General features: G+C 32.3%; 1 protein-coding gene across 1 annotated transcript in view; it reads left to right on the forward strand.

The window, feature by feature from the left end:
* Nucleotides 1–18,571, forward strand: part of LOC117109826 (RNA-binding protein 38-like) — a 37,190-nt gene extending 18,619 nt beyond the window's left edge. Inside the window, exon 4 of the mRNA XM_033252255.1 lies at nucleotides 14,391–18,571. Within this exon, the coding sequence (XP_033108146.1) occupies nucleotides 14,391–14,688 (298 nt within the window). The 3' untranslated portion in view covers nucleotides 14,689–18,571. The remainder of the gene's footprint in view (nucleotides 1–14,390) is intronic.
* Nucleotides 18,572–22,310: the final 3,739 nt, after the last annotated feature.

Here is a 22,310-nt window from a genome sequence, read left to right on the forward strand (position 1 = left end):
GCTTTTTGTGGGGGGGGGGGAACGCCCCCTGGATACGCCACTGTCAGTCGGCGGTAATTTTATATAATGTTTCATTATCAAACGTTAGACCATTCTCTTTCGTTTATCTATTCTTTTTAATATTTCCACATGCTAAGCCCATAACCAAACGATTGTTCTATCTGAGTAAATTTTGTTTTTTGTGTTGAAATAATTGATTATGTATTTAATATTAAATTCAAGTTACTATATTGATTGTTGAGAATCTTCAAAAGCATTTTTCTAAACACTTTATCAGTCATCCTATTATGTAGTGTGGGGAATTCTTCAAAACATATGTAAATCAATTACTGTACGTTACCCACAAGATTGCGTCAAAATGACAAAAGATATAACTTGAAAGCAGAGTATTCAATTTCAAGGTCTCATTCAGCGTTTTTGAAGTGAAAATTTTGTCTGATGTGTTTACATCGTATTATATTCCCAGATTAATCATTACAAATACTGGAAACATTGATGTTACATTACCAACTAATGATCAGGCCAGCTGTTAATGGTGATTGCATTCCTGAATTCCACATCATCAATTTCCAATGTTATTAGAAGATTTTGTTAATAGAATACAGGAATGTCTCCTATGTTCTGTGGTAAAAATACATATAAATGCAAGAGCCTTTGAAAATGTAACATGATCTGAGAGTATGAATTTAATCACTTCCTAGTTCATGCACCTAGTAAAACATTATGTTAAAACTTGAGAGAAACAGAGAAGTACAAAGATATTAAATAATATTGTTCACTTTGTGTTTTATGAAACTTTACTACACTGTGAGATGTAAATTTTCTCGGTTTCCTCAAAATATACACAGTATCTAGCATTCAAAGTAATTTTCCACTATTATTTTCCTCTATTTTTCTTCTATTTTTATTTTACATTCATCAGCGAGTAGTCTCATACTGTATTAATAATTTTTAAACTTGTTAAAAATTTGTCGCAAAATATATTATTATAACTTGTTTTTCTTTGTGATACCAATTAAGCATTTTTAAGTTAAAACATGTTAACATAAATATAGACAAAGTTTTAACTATAATTAACAAATTTCAAAATAGTTGTTGGTAGATTGTTAATATGAAATTTTTTAGACCTAAGCCTTCGTTATGAGGATTAGTTAATGAGGAAAAACCTGATCTTACAATACACGATTTGAACCCTGGACTCAGGAATAGGAAGATGCTCACCAAACAACAGCTTCACTCCATTAACTGTAGAATATATTTTCATGTTTTAAATACAGTACTGAAGAATGGAATGCAATACCTGTGTATCACGATAAATTCCAATCGTTAATGTTATTCGTAGGAATATTGAAATTGTCTTTGTTTTGATCATGCAACATCAGAATGTACATCATCTTCATACACTGTGTAAGATATCACAGTGTTTATTCAGTTGGTCTCACTCCACCAGAATTTGCTGCCAAATCAAAAGTAAATTACTGCATTTAAATCGAGAGCAAGCTTAGGTGTTTTGTAGTATTATGGTTATCACTAGGGGTTAGGCCTTGGTACACGAGGCTGTCGTGTGGATCGAGGCAGCTGACTTGAGCCATCATGGAGTGATAGTTTAGGACAAGGCCGTTCCCAGCAGGTGAAACTCTTAGTCTTGGAAATAATGCTTTCATATTTGTCTATCAACAGTTGTATATGCCGCACACATAGCAAGGATATTATATAGTGATATATAATATGTTGTTACATTTGGTTTATTTACGATAGACTTGTAAAACAACCTTGAAAATCAGACTACTACTACTACTACTACTGTACTTTGTCATGAAATGTAAAGAAGTAGTAGTTATCTGTACAGAGAGCTCCCTGATATAGAATTGCTTGGAAGTTGATGGTAGTGAAGATAATGATGATGAAAATGATGTTGTTGATGGTGATAATGATTATGATGTTAAGCTCCCTGATGCAGATGCTTGGAATGTGATAGTAGTGAAGGTGCTGTAATGATGGTTGATGTTGATAATGATGATAATGATGTCTTATTGTATATCATAACAGGATACTAGAATCAATATGTGTACATGGACATGACACAAAAAATGAATGAGATTCTGCCACTACAAAATATAGCCTAGTATAATAGATATATCTGATTAAGTTTCAAATTTTATCTATAGATAGTTTTAATTATAATCTATAGATAGTAGTATAAATATCACACTAGTAGCAGGTAATTTTTTTTTCATATACAGTAATCTTAGGCTTAATAATCTTCTTTTAATCTTGCTTATTTTTATGTCGTAATATCTAGCAATTGATAGTATTCCAGAATATGAAGATGACAAAGAGGATGATGAGAGTGTTGCCATGTGACAACCCAGCATGTTGCTCATAGGACACTGTGTGCTTATCGTATGAATATTATCATTGGGCTAAATTAAATTACTGTAAAAAAAACACCCTTGATTTAACCTCACCACAATCATGACCTTTTGAGTGCTTTTCCCTCCAACATCCTACACAAATTTTTTTCGCCATTCAAATTTATGTATGCCAGGTCTAGGGAAACCCCGTGTGTATTCCTTCATTAAACATCACTGAATGTGTTAAGTAGTCTCGGTGGACGTATTTAATTTTATTCTGCTTTAGCTAGCTTGACTTCCTGATAATCAATTTCTTATTACTGCTTGAGGCCACTGACGGTAGTGCACCCATAATATCCTTGCATCATATCCTATTTATAAACACAATTTAATGCCCCCCCCCCATATTTTAGTCCATGTCTAAAGTTTAGTAGCCTGGGGGAGGGAGAAGAGATATGGGAGAAAATTTCATTTCCTAATGTGCGTGATAAACTTATTTTAAATTTAAATATTTTTATAAAGCCTTGAAAGATTATTTTAAGGGCTGATTTTGATATTTATATTCATACATATTTTATATATTTTGTGTCTGTCTGTCTGTCTTTTTGTTAGGTAATCCACTTGACAGTTGATTTAGTTCTCTTTTTGGATTTCTTATCTCTCCGTCTTTTTGTGTATGATATTTTATGTGAATTGTATTTTTGAGACGAATAAATGAAATGAAAAATGAAATGAACCTTGGTCAGAATAGCTTATAAACAAATTACAAGGTGGACAAACATTGGTTATTATACTCTTTTTTTTTTATTTATTTATTTGTTAGATTTATATTTTTAATTGAGCCAGAAGCTAATATAACTCTTATGGTAGACCATAATATTTATTCTGTGAAAAAATAAATAAGAAGTAGTAAGACGTGTAGAAAAAGCAAAATATATTGGCAGAAGTAAAATTTGTCATCTAAAATGAGATTTCTTGAGTTTACAATACAGTTAATGCTTTCCTTCAATTTGAAATCTGCCAGTAAGAAGATATTGTATAAGAAAACATTGTGAGAGCAGATGTAGGCATTTACACGTTTCCTGAATAGACTGCAACAAACACACTGAATACGTAGTATTAAAGATTTAAGTCTACATTTCATAACAGAATTTTAAAGATCATGGACATATACTTTCGTAAATTAAAATTGTTTAAAAAAAGTATATCTTTTAACAAAATAAAAAAAAAAAGGCCTCATAATAATAGAATGATTCAAATTATATTGGTTATTTAAAAAAACATAACAGGATAAGTATATTTGTATCTAGCAAGTTTAAATTAAATACCTTTAATTATGATTTTAAACAGTAAATATGCGTAAGCTTTGTGTTTCGAAGCCAAATATAAAAAGCTACGTAGTGTTTCTTACAGGGTGCTATAATGTTCTATAACGACAAGAGCAAACTCGCCTGTATTCAAGAAACCGATCTTAAACCAAATTCTAATTCACAAATAATGTGTTTAAACAATATTAAAATAAAATGTTTTTTAAATGACAATTTCAATATATTCTGTATTTCTAATGTAAGTTGTTTCTTGTCTTCTTTGCTTCCTCTTAGTCTGTAGCTCTTCTATTACCTTTATTGGCCTCTATCATTTTTCCAGCGGTGATAATATTTGGCATTCTCCAATGTTGTCAAATTATCCATTTTCACTGATGACAGCGATAGCTTCTATTCACCATATATGAAGCACATTATTGAGTGTATAAATTAGTTATCAATTATTTTATCAAATATGAAAAATATAAATCATAAATTTATGAATATATTTTTCACAATATATGTCCAAATCATAAATTTCAGGAGTAGATTAAACTGCAAACTAATCGCCAAAACATAATGTTATTTCTGGCCCTGGTGATGTTAGGTTTAGGTTTTAATTGCAAACACACTTCTACGTCAAGTGTTCCGAGGTCACGCAGTGTGTAATCGTAAAAATGGCATTGCTGAATATTTGTCAAAATTCTAGCCAATTAGAACAATTTGTGTCCATCAAATAGTTCATCAGTTTCTAACCATGTGTGCTGATTGCACCATGCTGCAACAATTGATTTCATAAATATAAAAAGATGATACGTAATGATTTCTCATCAGTTATTTCTCTGTGAAATATATGGGGAAAACTTCAGCATTCAATTGAATGCATAATGAATGAAATGAATAATAGTGCCTCCTTATGTACATTGCATTTACTGTGGACTGTCTTGTTGCCATGGTTTTACCTGTGTATGATTTTTTTTCTTGCTTCTACTAGAACCTGTAGATGAAATAAATTGTTAGACATAGGTATAACAAATTATACATTATGATTTTTAAAAACAAGAAACACAGATGGTAATAATTCAGTTTTTATCAATTATAATAATTTGATTTCCAGCATATTTAGTGTATATTTCACTAGTTTTAGTCAGTTTTCCGAAGGACCATTGACTACATAGCAAAATTTGTATTTTAAAGATAAGTATAATCAAGGTAACATGAATATCAGTATTTTTTCATAAAACATTTTAGATAGATTACATTTTTGTGAATACAATTTAGCTGCACATTCCATCAATGTTTTCAACTCCAAATACAGTCAAACAGTGGGTTTGTGAGAGAGCAGGAGATGTAATTATGCACCTAGCCTAATTACCATAATTCAATCTTCAATGTTCACTCCTGTTGTAGGCAACATTAAGTCTCTGAGTTATGTGCTGGGAAGTCATTATGATTTGTAGTTTAACACTCATAAGCAAAATGATGATGCTCTACTAGTAATGAGATCATTGCATTATGTCAATAACATATCAGCTATTGGGAGTCTGCCTACTCAGACTCCCAATAAACTAATTGAACTAATTTTGACTCCTTAAAATGATGAATAATTATTTATAAAATTATAAAGAGAAACTTAATTGCTACTTGGCCACATTCTAAGAAAGTGTGGAGCAGAACAAATTGCTATATATTGCAAAATAAGGGGAGTTTAAGCCAGGATACTAATTGGCCTAAATAAATTGATTGATTGATTGTGTGTGTTTTACTGATGAATATCATAAATTGAAAATCGTTGCCACATCTGTCATCAGCATACCATGCACATGCAGGTAGGCAGGTACACCATGGAACCATGTTGCAAGTTCCTATATAGTTTTGAACTTTAGGTTGTAAAAGCACATGTATATATACAAACTGTTGACCTAAGACACCTGCATATGACCCTGGCCACCTGTATATATCATGAAAATGTCTGGTATGGAAAAGCATTCCTAGTCGTTTTGTGATTCTTTTATATTGGTGTATATGGTTTGGACACTTGACCATGGAGATATATGTGTCCCTTGTAAAAGTGTGGTCATTTGTGATTGTTCCAGCAGTTATCATTGGTACGGTTGAAGAAACATTTATAGAATTAGACCTAAAGCAATGTCAGTCTTTATACCTTTTCTGACTTTTCCTGTGGTTTAATTACCATGAATGAACACAATTAAATTCCACAACAAAATTATTTTTACTTTTCTTCTTCTCTAAATGAGTTCAATATAACATGGGGTCATGATTTTCGTATTGAGAATTTCAACTAAACTACCTTTGAACAACTGGTTTGTGTATACAGGGAACCTGTGGTTAGAGACCACTTCACCCACGATTGAGACACTATCAATGAGTGGTTTTTTTTCTCTCTTTTTTCCCCAATAAAATTTATTTAGTTGTCTTCTGCACAGGTGTAGAGAATGATGTTTGTGGTTGGTATCTTTTATTGAATAAGTGTGCAGTTATTGATTGGCAGTTTTCGTAGGAAAACATGCCTTGGGACATCGGAAGATTGGGTATATTTTAACACGTTCACATTTGTTTCTTTTGAACTGTGGTATTTGTGCTGCATTGTTCCATGGAACTCAGGGCAACTCCGTTATTTTCATTTCATGTCTCTATTCAACGCCAAGTGTATGACTATAAAGGAAAAGTAAACTGGAGTACAAAAATCCGAGCAATAAAAATAAAAAGGAAAAAAGAAAATGTTAAAAGGATTGGTAACATTAGAAACTGCGTGTTGACTGACTTGCTGGAAAATTTATTTCCAAAATTGGTAGGAACAGCAAAAGAAATAGTGTTCTTGATATATTGTGACACCTCTAATAAAAGAGTTCCCCTGGGAATATTATATTTGACCTTTGATCCAATTGATTTTAGTTTAAACCTGGATTGGCTGTTTTTTCCCTGTAAAAATGATACTCAATGAATTTTAATCAAGATCCCCATAAGTGTGATTATATATCTATTAAACAGTAATTAACACATTCAAGGGATTCTGTCACTTTATAGATAGGTAGGCCTAGATGATTGGTTTAATAAATAAATAAATAATTTATGAGACAGAAAATTAACCCATACTACAAGAACATTACATATTGCATACAGTTAGTTAAATCTTGACAGGCTCCAGTGGTGGATTAAAAGGATGGGGGTGAACGAACCGGCTTGGCCCCCCTCCCCTCCCCTTATTTTTTAGAATATAAAAAAATGGGGAAAAAAGAAAATTATATAAAATCAAGTTTAAGTCTGAGAGTGCCAGTTCTGGCTATCTAGTGGTGCCATAATCAAAAATTGTTCTTACCTCAGCCCCAATCATGGCAGGGTTGTGGTGGTCTAGGTTCTCCATCTGGGAAATTCCCTCCTTTTTTAACTTCCTGGATCTGCCACTGGGCTGTTAAACACCTGTAAGCTATCGTTCATTACCTTTAGCAATGACGATATTCCTTTTGGCACAATCACACTTTTTATCTAATTTCTGCATCTGAACTGATAAGGTATTGTAATAAAGAAAACTAGTGTAATAAGATTTAAAGGACTACTAGCAGTTTGTAGGACTTACAACATACTGTAGGCCTCCTATATCTTCTCTTTTTTTTTATGGTATTACTAGCAAGCTACATACTGATATTTATTGCTGTACATAATTGCCAATGATCATATTTGATCTAGATAAAGTAATGTGATTGATTGTGTTCCATTTAACAGCCAGTAAATTGAATCTTAGTAATTCAAATTATTGCAACTAATATATACAAAGGTCATCACCCTGAGGTCCATGTAAGCAGAATGTCATTCTTACTGAACAACATAAACTATTTTTTATAGTCACATCAAGTAATTGCTTATAGTGGTTTTTTTTTCCATTTGTTAGATAAAGGAGATTCTGAATATATTACATTATCAGTAAGTTTGCAAAATTAAAATCAAATTAGTAACTAATTATCTTTCAGGCCTTAGAGTATTTATCTTATATGGTGTTAAGGCTGAGTTATATCTATCTCTATCCATATCTAATTATAGTGGGATAACTTCCACTTCTAAAATATTAGTTTTATGTTCAGGATGAAGGAAATAACCGTATAATTACAATAAGCTTCATACGAAACAAGTGAAATTTGCATGATAAATGTAAGGGAACTTTAAGTTAATGTTAACTATGTATCAAATTGGAATAATCCATATGTTTTACCAGCTGATACCCAAAGACATCAAGTTCCACTATGCGCTTGAGAAGTGTATTGCTGTCTGGAGAAAATAATTGAATTAATTTTCAGATCATAATTATCATTATGAAGAGGAGCAACCAGATTGAGGAGTTCAATAACCTAATTATGTCAAGATATTTATTAGGTCAAATATGTCATCTGAAGAACAGATTTACAAATGATAATTCATTAGCTTGTCAGGTGTTTAGGTAAATCTTTAGGGAGTTTTTTTTTCTGTTGAAAAAAAAAATGTTTTAAAAAACATTGCACAGAGTGCAACATGGTAATTGACATAAAATTCCTCAAAAGTGAAAACAGGAAACTCGGACAAGGTACTGAAAGTCAATTTCATTTTGAAGTGTAATATAAGGCATGAAACTGTTCCAAAGGTGGGTGAGATTGTTATATAATTTATGGTTTGTATTATAGTAAGAATACAGGCCATAAAGAGTTAACATTATATTTGTTATGTTGACAATCTACTGAGAAATACCCATAGATCTTTTACATTGTTACTGTTGAAACTGTTTATTTAACCAAAAACCTGTTTTTCATTCTTCACAATACAGTACTTTGTGGTAATCTACATCAACATGGCTACTTCTTTTGTAAATGACTTTGCCTTAAAGAAATATAATTGAAAAATAATGTTTGTTCTCAACTATTGAACAGTTAAATTCACCTATTCACCTTATTGAGATCTACATAGTCTGAGTTGTAATTTGCTGTGAACTGTACACTCATAAGCCATAAATTCTAAGCCCAAGTTATTTTCCAGTGCACCGTGGTATTGGCTTGCAACAAATGCTTCTCCCTGACCATGCTTTGTTAACATCATCTCCTTATATGGCATACTATATACATCACTTACCTTATTGGGGATTGGGAGAAAATTATAATTCTTGTTGAAGAAAATATCTCACTGTTCTATGTTACATGTCCTACATACATTAATTCTTTTTATAAACAATTTTGTATTCTTTAGTACATTGATTTTTGAACTCGAAAAAAATACATGTATAAAAAAAAACTTTATAATTTTTAAATTACTTTAAAATTACTTTAAATACATCAGTTAATATTAATATATGGCATAGATTGCAACCATGGCTACTGTGTTGTTTTTTCAAGCAAGTGTAATTTATTTGAATGGGTTTTTTGTGATTAATTATATCTGGATGACAATAATTTTTATGATTAAGATATATTTTGAATGAAACTTGAAGAATAATTGTCGCAGATGTACTTTTTGAATCAATCAGGTCACTGAAGTTTATTTGAAATTTACTTAAATCATCTTTGTATGCCATGATTTATCATCATTTGAAAGGACCAGCTCTTAAAATTCTGACTTTATTTTGTTCGCTTGTTGATTACACCTGCGCAGGTGGTAGTGAATGGGCCCAACTTGTTTTTGTCACATGATATGTTGTGTTTTAACTTCAGGATGTTTATTGCACCATCATTACAGCACTGCCTGTTCATGCCATGCTCTGTCAAAAACTAAATGAGTACGAATGTACTCATGAACATGACAGAAATTTGAAAAATTGCTCGTAAAATTTCCAAACTATGATCATAGTGAAAGACGGCCACATTAAATTGTTGATTGATGTCTTCACTTTTTATATTCATCTCATTCTGATCTACATCACCATGATCCAATAGATCAAACCTTGTTTGGAGGAATGCTGGGAAAATATCAAAATTGTTGCATTTCTGTCTGGAGCATGTTTTATAATGTCTGCAGTATGTTTCATAAATTTTATGAGGGCGACATACTACAGTTTGTTACAGGACATGTGAATATAAGAAAAATAATCATGGGTGCATGCAAGGGGGGAGGTGGGTCGGGGAGGTCATACAACCCCCCCCCCAAAAAAAAATTTCCATAGACATTATTTTCTCGGGCCTTTTCACAAAGACATAAATGAAAAAGCATTGATGAGGTACCAGCAATGAGTCCAAAGACCTTGCCAATTGCGTGAAGTAACGTAATCTATCTCAATTCAAACGTCCTCAGTCTGTGTCAATTCGACAGCAATTTCTATTTAAAAAAAAAATTGTATTGACATTTTAATCACATCTTGCTGTTGTTTAATTGTAAAAAGGTCCAAAAAATTAGATCACGACCCACCCAGGAAAAATCCTGGATACACCCCTGATAATATACCGGTAGATAAACAATATCTTAATATTGGATTTTCTTGTGATATCCGTCAAGTTTTATTATTTGTAATAGATACACATTATCTTCTAAATTCAGGTTAGGTCAAGTATTATGTTTTTAAATAGAAATGAACAACAAAACAGTAGTTTTGGGTTAAAGCATAATCATATGCTCTGGTGATTCTACTGTAAAGACATGCAGGTCTGTGGATAAAGGAAGAGTCTCAGAGGAACATGGTCGTTGTTAACGTTACCAGAAGATCTCTCCAAAATATGCCCATTTGATGTCAAAAATATCCCAACTTATGAAATTTGAACAATTGTGTATAGGGCCTACAAAAGAATCTTTGAATGTTCTGGGTAAATTAGAGGAAGTGAGATATTGTCTGATAAACATGTATTTTTTTACCTCAAAATTATCCTCTGTGAATATGAACAGATAATCCAACTTGATCTAGGTTAATCTTTTTTGATCTAGGTTAATTCTTTAAGTGACTATCCGATTTAATAACGATTGAGAGCAATGTTTAGTAGGTGGTGCAATAAAGTTAATAAAAGGATAGGCCTACATTGATAAAATTTGTCTCAAGACAAGTCCCATTCATGTCCCACTTTCATTCAGTTTAGCTACATTTTTCTCTGAAAATCTATATAAATGGTAAAATATCTCTTTATATAAATTACAGTATTCTTTTGTTTTTCCCTATTAAATTCCTGTGCTATAATATTAATACTGACACATCCTCTACCAATTATACTATTAAAGATGTAATTGGGATAAACTGTTGAAGGTCATGAGTTGATCCATTGGTAGTATTAGGGGATTACTATTTTTAAAATTTGATGTAGGTATAAAAATTCAGAACTAAAATATACTTTAGATGGGGATACCAGGCAATAAATTACTTACTACCGGGTGTTTTTTTTTTGTTCCAGGAAAAAGCATAAATCTTAGAATTCAACTGAAAGTGCAATATGGGTCAAAAGTCATGCACAATATAATAAAAATATAGAGATTTATATACATGTAAGCCTACTATTTTTATATATTATTAGATATAGTGTAGAATTTAGACATAATGCTATAAAAAAGCTAAAAACTGTTTTGTCCCTGGCAAAAGCTCGAACACAACCTTACCAATCAAGTTTAGCTAACCATTTTACTGGGGAGCATCACGCCACAGGGATAGGGAATGCATTGCGTTGGGCTGGCTAAGGTCACAAGTCAATGCATAGGGACCTACTAAGTTCACATAAGCCAAAAACCTCATAGTATCGCATGTGAACTGTCCTCTGGGACAACATGAATTGGGGAATGAAACATGTGACAAATTTGAGATTTTCAAAGTCGATTTGAAAACTGATATTATAAGGAGGTTATTTCTTGACCTGGTTGTTTTTGGGCCGTGCAAGGACAGGTCCACAATTGAATTTTACATAATAAACCGTTATTTGTTATTTGGAGTCATATATATGGATCAAGAGACATGCGCATATTACGCCTTCAGCTAAGTCTGGCAGAATTAAGGCTGGAATCATGATGTGGATACAGTGCATGTGAGGACCAATGGACTACATTGGTTTTAATAGCTGACAAACATTCTGGAATAAATGGGCATGACATCGTATTGTGGAAGGATAACATAGAAGGGGTTACATCCTGGAAGGTCAGGTCTGCAAGAAATATAGTGGTTCTTAATCATATTTATTAGATGCAAATATTTGTAATTTATATACCATTTTATACAAAAATAAATTTAAGATAATTAATAGTAGGCCTTCTGCATTATGTGATTTGGACCAAGGCAACTTAAACTTTTTGGGAGAGAATATTTTTTCATTCTAACATTAATGGCTCCCTAATATTTTTATTGGTTTATAATTTAAAAGTAGACATTCTGTAGTCTGTTGATTCTAAAATCTGCCAACTATTGTTTCTTTGAACACTAACTTATAAAATAATGTACGTTTTAGAAGGAAAAAGAGGTTTAAGTGAAAACACTCCTTTATTGGATAAAGTGATGATTTAGTGCTTCAATTTGGAAACAAGTGTGGAAGGTCGTACACGTTATTAGGGTTCAGATAAGTTGGGATTTAGCCATTATCCAGTCTGCAATGCCCTATAAAATCTCCATTGTACTTGTCTGGTTTTTAAAACTACTGTACACAAATCCTAATAACACCATGTTACTCTAAAGTATCAAATTCACTGAATAATCAAGCATTTTAATGAATGCAAATTTATGTAATTTCTTGTAAAAAGGGTAAAATAAAGTTTATCTGTAGCTGTCTGTATCTACAAAAAAAAAAATCTATTTTTATATGCATTTTATATTGTACTGGTGATGCACTGTCCCAATATGTGTACATTATAGTACACATACATTAAGAAAGATGGTGTAAATCTATTTTCTTGCTTATCAAACATGTAAAATTACTCAAAGGTGATCTGAAGCTATTTCGGTGTTGATGCTCATGTGTGAATAATTGTGTTCAAAACCATCTAATTCATAACTATTTGATGACGGATGTCCTGAATTTATACCCGATATTGTAAATATTACAAAAGTTATGCCGCTCATAATATTTATTTATGATGTAAATGGATTGATTCTCTGGCTGTATATTACACTCTTTATTTTCTTTCTTCAACATTGCTTGATAATTAACTTGTTTCCTTCCCGGTGCATGCTCTATATCATCACTCTGTTTTTCTACACTTCACTTTTACGAGTGTTTGAGGTGTTTGAGGGCTTTTTTTTCCCCAAAGGATGAGAAGTTCAACGATTTATTTTGCACGTTTCTGGTGACTCTGCTATTTAACTCTTTGAACCCTTGTTGGTGAAAGTCTGCCGTGTCAGACCCCCAGAAGAGCCACTTTTCACTGTCCTGTCTTCTCATTATACTTGACCTCCCACCTAAAACTACCTTGTTTAAGCTGAGTACCTAAGCAAGCACGTTGTCAAATCTTTCCCCTGACTTTACCTTACCTGGCCAACTGAGAGAGTGTGAATTAATTCTTTTACAGTCAGTCAGACCATTGGGTAATGAAACTGTTTCATTACTCCATTACAAATACACAATTTTACAAATGCCAGGATGTTTGTTAACCACATCAATTAAAAAATATAATTAGGTTGTTCATTAAGATAAATTAGTAAAAATTATTTAATAATAATTAATACACTATGCTGTATGCATCTTAATTTATTTTAATAAATTCAGTAATACATGTAGTAGAATATATACGTAGTTTTGGGGGTTTTTTATGTTAAGAAGTTAAATATTTTAAAATTGTATTTACTAATTTGACATAGATTGAGTTTAATCATAATGTTTGAAAAATTATGTTCCATCAATTTTTTTTTCATTCCAAAATTTAATTTGAATGAATTTTTCGCGACACTTTTTGATAGGACTTGCAAAGGTTTTACTGGTAGGCCAAAAGCTGAAGTTTGTAGCATTTTAGTTGAACATAGTATTCGAACTGATGACGTGGTACCAAATACATGAATAAAGGTTAGGCCTACAAACAGTAGCATTCACAAAAACACTTCACCACACCACATAAAGGTCATAACCAGTAGGCCTAGCTTAAAATAATATAAGTTCTATCAATTGAATTATCTAAAAAACCAGCATTGATTGAGATTATAGGTTTGATTAGTGAGGGGCAAAGGTTCAGTGTTTCGTTTATAATGGTTGTGTGATAAATGACAAATGTTTTACATAAAACCCGCAGAAGAGTTTATTGATATAGAATCGACCTCGGATTTTTATTCACTGTAAAAGTTCATGTTCTGGAGAAAACTCAATATTTTTGTGCTTTTTCACTGAAATAAATTATGATAGGAATGCATATCAGCTCAGGTGTAAATCAATGTATATTTAAAATTTAAGTGAAATGTCAAGAACATCTGCAATATGCTGGTATCTAAAATTCATTTTACAACTCTGTCTATCTAATATTAATCAGTTTGAGGGGGACTTTGATTTTCTTCAATTTTGCTTCTTGATGTATTTTTGAGTCACCTTGCAGTGCTGTGGTGTTTATCATACCCATGTAGAATTTAATTCCTAAGTTTGTACAGTAATACATTCACATCATATTCTAATACATTCATTCTGTTCAACAAAGAAATTGATGTATTCTCTTCATTTTCTTGTAATCTGAACTCGTTGAGTGGAATTTTCTTTCATAAATTTGTATCTGTATTCAATAGCTCTTTCAGTTATACAGTAAGAACTTCACAACTGGGTGATTATTTTAAGCAATTAAAAATAAACTTAAAAATATTATTTAATGTGTTTTATTTCAGGACTTTGCAATCACCGTCATCGCAGTATATATACTATCATCCAGCACTGATCTCACAGTCTGGTTTTCCATACCAACAACCAGCCAGCCCTACTGCAACCCAGCCTTTTGTTGAATACCCCGGAGCATATCAGACGACACAACATTACAACACAGCTGCAGCTTATGAACAGTTTGCATATGCAACCCAAGGGTATGTGACCCCAGGCTACGGGTATGCAACTGTCCCGCAACAACCTGTAACGTCAGTCCAGCCATATCAAGCCAACCAGCAAGTACAACCAGAGAGAATTCCATAGAGGGCTTGAAAATGAATCCGTTGTTTAAATTTTATTCTGAATGTTTCATCATCACCATCATCATCGTCGCGATGAGATGATCTTCAGGTAGTCAAGACAGCTGATGCAGAATTAAACACAAAAGATATAGATTTTTAAAAATAGAATATGATTAATTTTTAGGATGTACCTTGGTATTTTGTTACAAAGTTATATGGTATATGGTAAAAATAATGTCATCAGCTGGATTTAGGATATTCCAATTACCTGCAGGCTGGAACCAACCATTCCATTAGAGGAGTCCATCCCATTGAGAAAGGCAATATCAGTAAGTGAGAAATAATTGGGGGTTTTTTTTTTTAAGCATATCACCAAGTACTATATAAGCCGTGATACATATTACTGTCTGTTAAAGTGTAAAACTGTTGGGATAGATTTTATAACAAAACAGTAAACTTGCTTACAAAAAGGAATAACTCCTTCATATACAGTTTTTATGTTTATGACACAATTTAATATTTATACAATTTTATGATTTGGAATATATATTTTCTGAATATGTGTTTCTTTATCTGTGTCTGAACTCTCTTTGGTTGAGCTGGGAAATCCTGTCAGACTGGAATAATTTAATTGTTTCAATTTGTTAACAATTTTGTAACATTGTACAAAACATTTCAGCAATAGCTTTTTTTTTATTTATTTATTTGTTAGTTACTTCCAATTGTTGGTATACCAGCTGTTTTTTGAGTATGTAATCGCCATAGCAGCAGATCCTTAAAATTGTTGCCAATTCCCATTCAGCTCTTGCTATGGAAACTATAAGCCGACATACTTGCATGGTACATGGGGTAATCTTTGTTATGATTTTAATTTTGTACTGTATATTTGTTCCTAGTTGGCCAATTATTACTTGTACTTTATATTTATTACTGAGAAAAACAATAAATATCGGGATACAACATTGCCATGTTTACACACATGTAACTTAGCAACATGAATAATTATGTTCATTGTTTTTAAATATTGCCTAAGTACATGCCTAAGTATATGGCTGAATATATATTTTTGCTAATATGTTCTTGCTATAAACGTCTAACCAGTAGGTTAATTACAAATACAACTAGATTAATTTAGTTTTTTTTATTCTTAGTGAAGACATAAAAAATATTAATGAGAAGAATAATGATATTCTAGTTGGATATGTATTGCCTCTGATAAAGATAATTATTATCATAGCTATTTAAAAAAATATTGAATAGTATTAGTAATTAAATGTTTTAACAGTTTATATTAAGTTAAGTTATGTCTATTTTAGAATAACATTTTTGAGTCAAAGAAATTGACAGTAACATAACATGAAATATTCAATTTCAATATAATTTCAATGTGGTGTAAGCTGTGGGTTAGAGGGCACCTTTCATGTAGTTGTTACCTAGCGACAGTTGAATGTCATTCTGTTAGTATTTTTCTCCGATGGATTATAATAATCAATGTGATGTTTAATGTATTATGTGTTGGCTATTTTTAGTTGTATAAAAATGTAGGCTAATTGATATGTTTAACCACGGAGGCGTTGTTTCAGCATCACTGTTTTTTAACCGGAGCCACTGTGGCACTGTTAGATTGGTAAAAGTGCAAAGCAAGTAATCGATTTATATCTCACTCACTATGTACTTTCATTTTATTTTGATATAATATTTAGATTTGTTTCAATCAGTCCACTTTAACTTTCTGAAATGTTTATTTGTTAAATTTTCTCAAAAAATTGGTAATAATTTCTAAGCCTCATTGCTGCCAAATCCTAGGGTGTTTTTGTTTATTTTTTATTAAATTCATCGGGGTTTTTGTTAGTGTTATGTATCAGTGTTTAGTTAATGTTTAGAGATGTTTTAACATATGTTGAACTACATGTTTTTTCTGGAAAGTAAGGGTTTCGTGGTGATCTTAGTAATGGACTAAGTCTACCATCTGTATACAGCATCCTATGTAAAAATGACTATTGTCGCATCTGTATACAAATCTTCCAGTAAAGCGTTAATGTAATATTATACATCATTATAAGTTATTTAAATCATAAGCGGTCATAGTAAACAATTCTAGAACTTGAGAATAAATGCATGTGAAATAGTCCGAATTGTCACTAAGCTCAAAATCATATTTAAAAATACTAGACTCAAATTTATGCAAATTGAGGTTTATTTTTAAAACAGTTCTAGAACTGAAATTTTGTTGTTATATCGGATGGTTATTGATCGCAATTAATACCAGGGTGCCTTTGTAATGAAGAGCCTTGACCGCTATGTTTAGCGCCCTCACATCAAACCGTCCATGTTTATATTAAGTGTAAATTAAGTAGCTGTTTACATATGCAATGACATAGCAATTTCATATAATTATAAAACAAAGTTTTAATTAGAAGAGCTTTTAACTCTATGCATTCATACATATCTACGTAGAATGAAAAGGGTGATGGTTGGTGGTCGTTTTTATTTATTTTTTGTTTTTAGCGTACAGGCGTACTTAGATACGGTACTTTAGAAGGGAAACTTACAATTTGATATAATTATATATATATATATGAGTACACAGCTAGTGGGAGAGGACATCTGATGTGAGCTGTTGGAAGAGAAGGTAGTTGTCATTTTTGTTGTTGTAATGGTCAGTCGTTATTATCTTGAAAGCATTTACAGACCTTGGTTCAGCCTGGTTTTCCGACAGCTCACTACCGGATTTATTTCAACAGTTACGCCAAAGAGGATAACTAGATATTCGTTGATTAACGCACGGTACGAGCGTATCATTTTAATATTGCAATACCTTATTATTACTTTTTAGAAAGTTATTGTAGAAAGTCACGGGACGATCAGTGATGTCAAATTAAGTTCTCACTGGAGTCACAAGATGTATCACGATGCACTTCCGTTGTTAAGTATCACGTCTATCTATTAGTGTAGTATATAAGTGCAAACGTAATTTGAGTAGAGAAGCAGAAAAAAGGCATGTTTACTTCACGCTCTATGCGATGAACGTAATGCACACCAAGATACCGATCGGTAGAGCGTCAGTCTAGTAAGATAACCCTGTGGTTGATCGTCACCTCGGCGCGACTTTGTCATTTATGGCGTCATCGATTATTTCTAACGCGAGCTCGGATTGGTCAGAAGTATAAGTCTCGAATCAGCCAATCCAAGGTTTACTCGTAAAACGTTTCAAATATTGAATGTTATTATGTATGGGTTGTTTCAGTCAGATGTTGTTCATTTTTCCTTGTGAAAAATTTACTTAATAATTCTCGGATTGTACGTTCGAAATGTTGTTTTAATAACCTTATAGAGCCAGCTACCTCATGGATTGGCCATTTATAAGAAATATTGACCTGTTTGTCTATAGTTGTACGTAGAGTCAGTGACGAGAATGTTCGCGTGAATGTTACAAGGAGGTGACAAGCTTCAAACCATTTGGCCTTGACGTAGAGATCGTCACGTACTAACGTACGTAGACATGTTAAATATTCAAATAAAATGTAAAAAATATAACATAGTTCAAACTGCAAGAACTTTAGAACTGTAACATAATAATAATATCATAAGTTAGATGATGATAGAAGTAGATTTTAAGATTTTTTTTTTCTTTTCTTTCACAATATTTAAGCTATTAAAGGTAGATAGCGTGGAAGAATGTAGAATGTTCACGCTGACTAAACGTTTTTATATTCATTCGAGGGATCTTTCTATCATGTTGTAAACAATGCTCTCGATGTATTGTAATCCGGTAATCTGGTAGGCCTAGCTGCTTAAAACAGCGGATGCCTGGACTGATCACCGATGAAGGAGTAGATATAGCTGCTCAGATCGATCTAATTGTACAGAAATTTAAATGACCAATAAACGGTCTCTACAAGTTATGACGTTACATTTTGTTTGTTTCATTTAGCTGTACGTTGTCGATTTCTGTCATTTTCATTACGTAACATAGATACTTCATAGTGACGCTTTAAAAATTCCATTAAAAACTTTCATTTTCAGCAGGTCTTGCGCAAAAACGACACGTGACCTAGGTACTGAAAAAACTACAACAGTCATAATTGGATCATCATCACTTAATACATACAAGATACAGTTTACAAAACTTTTACAATAATTACTTCCCAGACGATGTACGGAAGTACAAGAAATGCGTGATGGAATGCATAAGGAGTGATTTTAATAGGCCTGTCAGATGTTAAAAATATTAATCACTATCTTAATGATGATGATGATGAAGAATGTATATGTTAATTATGGTTACTAAAAGTATTTAAAAAAAAATCGATGGGATATACATTGGCTTATATGGCCTAATTTTACTTTTAATTTTAAATATACTTCAATATGATATCTACGTTCACGTGAGTTACATGACCACTGCAGAATGCTTGAATAAATATGCTAGGTATAATTATTATTAAAACTTGAGAACACGATAAAATAGGTTTATTTTGGGAAAATGGTGAAAATTTTGCAAGTGAATATAAACCAATCATGACGTCAAAAGAACCGGCACCAGATTTCAGTCACATTATCTCTGGACTGGAAAATGCGTGCAAAATTGTATTGTTCTATTAGAAATTAACTGAATGACGTTACGGTATATTAACATTCGCGAACGTTGTGGTTTTGTCCCAACGTTATTTATATGGAAACTTGTTATTTATGTTTCTACAAAGTTTTGAACACCAATGCTGTAACTTGTTATAACGATACAATTGTTTGCTGGGATAGGCCTATGCTTTTAGCTGGGATAGGGCTACATCCAGACTTCCTACTTTTAAAAATTCCCGTTTTAATTGTCAAAAGATTAAAACTTCAAATTAGACCTAAATGTTTGGGACTCGTAGTGGTAACTTCCCATCGTTTTTATCAATCGTCATTATCATCGTCGTCATAAAACTTGTTATTACCATTGAGGTTCGAACCCAAAACCTTAAGATTAATGTTTGGTTACCTTGCACTACCGACTGCAATATGCAAGTTTCAGATGTGAAGCGTTGAGATTCGCAAACGCATGAGGGCGTTTGCTTCAGTAATACCAATCACCAAACTCTAGCAGCAATACAAAAAGTAGATTATGAAAAGGTAACTTAAATTTAGCAAAAGAATTGTTTTAATTATTTTTCACAAACAGTTGAGTCCCTAATCTGGATTGACGAATAGGCATTCGTCACGCTGAAAAGCAACTGGGTCGTCGTGGAGGGGTTGAATTTGAAAATTGTTAAGGAGGCCCTCCGTAGGCCTATGTAAAACTCTCATTAAATTATAAAATACATTAAAATCAATCATCATGCTCTTTCACCCACTGCTCTATGAAGCCCTTGTGTCATCCTTCAACTTTTCTTGTGTCTTCCTTTCCTCCACTTCCCGGTTCCTACTGCCAGTTTGTTAGTCTAGTCCATCTTTTGCCTTCTATTCATGAAAGGTGTCCTGCTCCTCTCCATTTCCATTAACAGAACCGTGTACACGTGAAAACACGTTAATTTTATAATTGCACACGCACGGTTTCTTCCGCATATGAAATTTATTCCACAAACGTTTAAAGACACTGCACTATCACCTAGGAGATCGAGCATAAACTTTAACAACAGCTAAAATAAAACCTGTATACCTATAAATTATCATTTTTGAAGGATACATTACGAACATTAAAAAAATTGTTTGCAATGATATGCGATTTACTAAAAATACATTTGCTACCCTGGTAGAGTAAGTTTAAGTAATATAGAATTGAAAGTTATTAATTTAATGAGATATACTTGTAAATTAGCAATTCAATTTAGTTGAAATGTAATACATGACCTGATAAAGTAGATTGTCTGAAGATTTACCTCGCAATTGGTGGATCATTCATAATTTAACGAAAACGGATTTGCTTAGGTGTCGATAAGGGTCATGTAAATACTGAGGACATGATGCCACGTCTTCGTGGTTTACGTGCAGCAAAAGGACCCTCCCTGTGTACAACCTCCAGAGGCACCCCCTGCATAGGCCCGCCCAGGCACGTTGCCAGGGAAGACTACATTATTATGTAGGTAGCACGTTAACCTTTAACAGTTAGTTTTGTGATCAACTTCATCATAATGACCTAGTTCAAAAGACCTTTTGTGTAATACTTGTTTTGAGTTATTACATAGGTGAGATAAAAGCTAGCCTATGCTTCTTTTGAATACATACATTCGCACTTCATCGACCACATTAAGCATCTCGTTGACCAGACCATTCTACATGTTGAAATAAATTTATCTGGTTTCATAAAAATCTATGATCAAGCAAGAAGCCCAATAATGTTTTATCAGTATAAATTGTGTTATTAAATAATAATAATAATAATAATAATAATAATAATAATAATAATAATAATAATAATAATAATAATAATAATAATAATAATAATAATAATAATAATCGAAAAATAATGTACTTTACATAGGCCTATACTTCAAAGCCGTGATTTTACAAACACCTTACCTCAGGTGAGAAAATTTGAGGAAATAGTACCTCAGAAACGGCACTTTTGTATAGTAACATTATCATCATCACATCACCATATTATAATCAAAACGAAGAGCCGACTAATTTTCCATGATCTTTTATCAGGGATTTTCGGCAACCATAGAAATCTACTTAATATCCAGAACAAATTAAGCCCAAATGTACTAGGCCTATCTTTAACTAATATGATAACTATGATCGACAAATCAAAGGTTTCCTTTTCGCCTTTAGCACAATTTTTAATATTATTATCTATTATCATAATTACCATCGTCATCATCGTAATCGTCATCATCATTATTTTTATTATTATTACTTCTACATACTAGTAGTAGTATTATTAAACAAAACTTTTAAATGCTTGCAAAAGGATAGAAACCAAACTGAACCATACAATATCACATTTTTTTTATATTTTAAAAGACATGGCCTGGGATTTATGGATTTAAGGAAAATGTAAGTATGTTAAGTTGATTTTTTTTTGTTAAGCAAGTTTTCTAAATCCACCCCTTGAGAAGTAGCCGTTATAAATCTGAAAATTTTAATTTTTGCATTATTGTGTACAGTGAAAAATTGATTAATCTGACGAATATTCCACTTGGTATTCTCAGGTAATCTTAGCGTGTGACTTTTATTGATAGAAGTTTATGGTTGGTTTCTATTGGAGCACGGGTTACGAACCTACAGTAGAATGAATCAATTAGAAGTTTTACAGTATTTAAATCAACACCAAAATATATGTAGGACTATAACATGTGCTGATGCATACTTACATATTCTATAGAAGTAGGTCCTATTCGTTTTGAGTGATCCCAGGAAAGAATGTGTATGCCTATTTGGTAGCAAGAACAAGCTTTGAAATTCTAACACTCTTTACGTAACAAGGGGAGCCGCGGTTCCCCTATCCCCCGAATACGTCCCTGCTACTAATCCTGTTAAAACATACTTGAACCTTTCTTTTGCAGCCAGAACTTTTGATTTTCCATTATATAGATTTTTAAAGATTTGTTTTTAATTTGTCAGGAGCCCCTGGGTCGCTTGTCATTTGCTGATTCGCACCAATTGAATTCGGACTGTTGAATTCGCCAAAGTGGTTCTGGTTTTTTTGCTCGAGCTCCG

Source organism: Anneissia japonica, unplaced genomic scaffold (assembly GCF_011630105.1).
Source record: "Anneissia japonica isolate Jap-2015-1 unplaced genomic scaffold, ASM1163010v1 scaffold585_len4108843_cov191, whole genome shotgun sequence".
Classification (NCBI taxonomy): Eukaryota; Metazoa; Echinodermata; class Crinoidea; order Comatulida; family Comatulidae; genus Anneissia; species Anneissia japonica.